The sequence below is a fragment of the Habropoda laboriosa genome, unplaced genomic scaffold (genome assembly GCF_001263275.1).
Source record: "Habropoda laboriosa isolate 0110345459 unplaced genomic scaffold, ASM126327v1 scaffold291, whole genome shotgun sequence".
Taxonomy (NCBI): domain Eukaryota; kingdom Metazoa; phylum Arthropoda; class Insecta; order Hymenoptera; family Apidae; genus Habropoda; species Habropoda laboriosa.
In genome coordinates, this window is record NW_017100515.1 from 1,310,525 (window position 1) to 1,311,961 (window position 1,437).

Consider the following 1,437-nt stretch of genomic DNA (forward strand, 5'->3'; position numbering starts at 1 on the left):
GTAGAAAGAAAATTAGCGATCGATTAAAAAAAAAAGAAGAAGAAAAGGTGCAGAATATTCTCCATCGTGAGGATGAACTTGATGAACTCACGTAAGGCTGGCCAGGCGTGTGTATTTTTTCCTCCCATTCCAGTAGAATCTCCACAGCTTCCACGTACTCCTCTTTTATAGCGTGTAAGAGTGCATCCTGGAGAGAGGAGGAATTATGTGTGGTGTGTGCTGTGCTTTTAAACAGGCGGTCCCAACGGTGGACACTTTATCGGTGGACTACATTGTACTCTATTCTTGTAATATTTTCCCCGTATCGACAAATATACCGTACACACAACGGGTGATCAAATCATTAGGTCGTCCCTTAAGTAACGTCGCTTCTTACCTTGCTTCGATGTTCACACATTGTATAAAAAACAAGTCTAGGAAAACTTAAACAATTCAACGTGAAATTAATATCACATCCATGGTATTCTCCTGGAACCATCGAATTTTTATCTATTTCGTTTGATACAAATCTTTTTAAATGGCAAAATCTTCAGGAAGAGAGTGTACTTAAAGTTGGCACTGGATCAGTTTTTTTTAATCCAAAAGACAAGAAATATTTGAAAGGGGTAGTTGTCTGAGAAATGGCAAAAGAGGGTTAATATAATATCATTGATTAATAGAAAGTGTAAATACTGTTATTTTTGTATAAAACTGGGCTTTTAAAAGGACATTACTTATGGGGTGACTTAATGTTATAACTTAATACTGTTTTTATTTCTATTAAATTGTGTATTTTTTCAGAATTCTTCGAACGATTTTTAGGATTTTCACCTTCACTTGAATTCCTAACTCGAGGAGCAATCTGATGAGCTCGATATTCTCGTTCTCAATGGCGGCGATCAGAGCGGATCGATTCAAAGGATCCACGCAGTTGATGTTGAGGAGCTCCGGGTGATCCTTGTTCTCATCCAATAACCTGATCGACAGTGTTTCATAGGGATGAATAATTTTTACAGTGAATCATGTGTCTCCTTATAAATCATAAATTCTTAACTCTAATTTATCAACCGTAAAATAGATCTTTGTTCGTGAATTTTTAGCTAAAAATCTAAATTATCTTCAACTGATAGTAAAAAGTATAATATACATCCTTGTAACGAAAGAATAGAGAATGTAAATCTCGTTTGATCGAAATGTCGATAGAAAACTAAGTACGAAACGATGAAAAATTCAAACATTCGCCCAATCAACCTTCTGAAACTGTCTCAACATCTATTCCCCGCGAGAAGATTCTGGAAAAGAGGGAAAGGGCAGAAGTGGAAAGAGGAGGAAGGAAGAAAACAACGATCCACGTGATTCTCCTTGGTTCGAGATCGATTCCGGACACCGCCTTCTCTACCACGACGATTTATCTTCCGGCCGGCGCGAAGGATTACCTTTTGACAGTGGCACAATCAC

At 37.6% G+C, this 1,437-nt stretch overlaps 1 protein-coding gene across 1 annotated transcript in view; it reads right to left on the reverse strand.

Annotated features, from left to right (window-relative positions):
* Positions 1–1,437, reverse strand: part of LOC108576391 (transient receptor potential protein-like) — a 13,813-nt gene that overhangs the window by 9,138 nt on the left and 3,238 nt on the right. Inside the window, 3 exon segments of the mRNA XM_017939372.1 lie at positions 92–187; positions 811–955; positions 1,416–1,437. The exon segment at positions 1,416–1,437 is cut by the window's right edge and continues 30 nt beyond it. Of these exon segments, the coding sequence (XP_017794861.1) occupies positions 92–187; positions 811–955; positions 1,416–1,437 (263 nt within the window).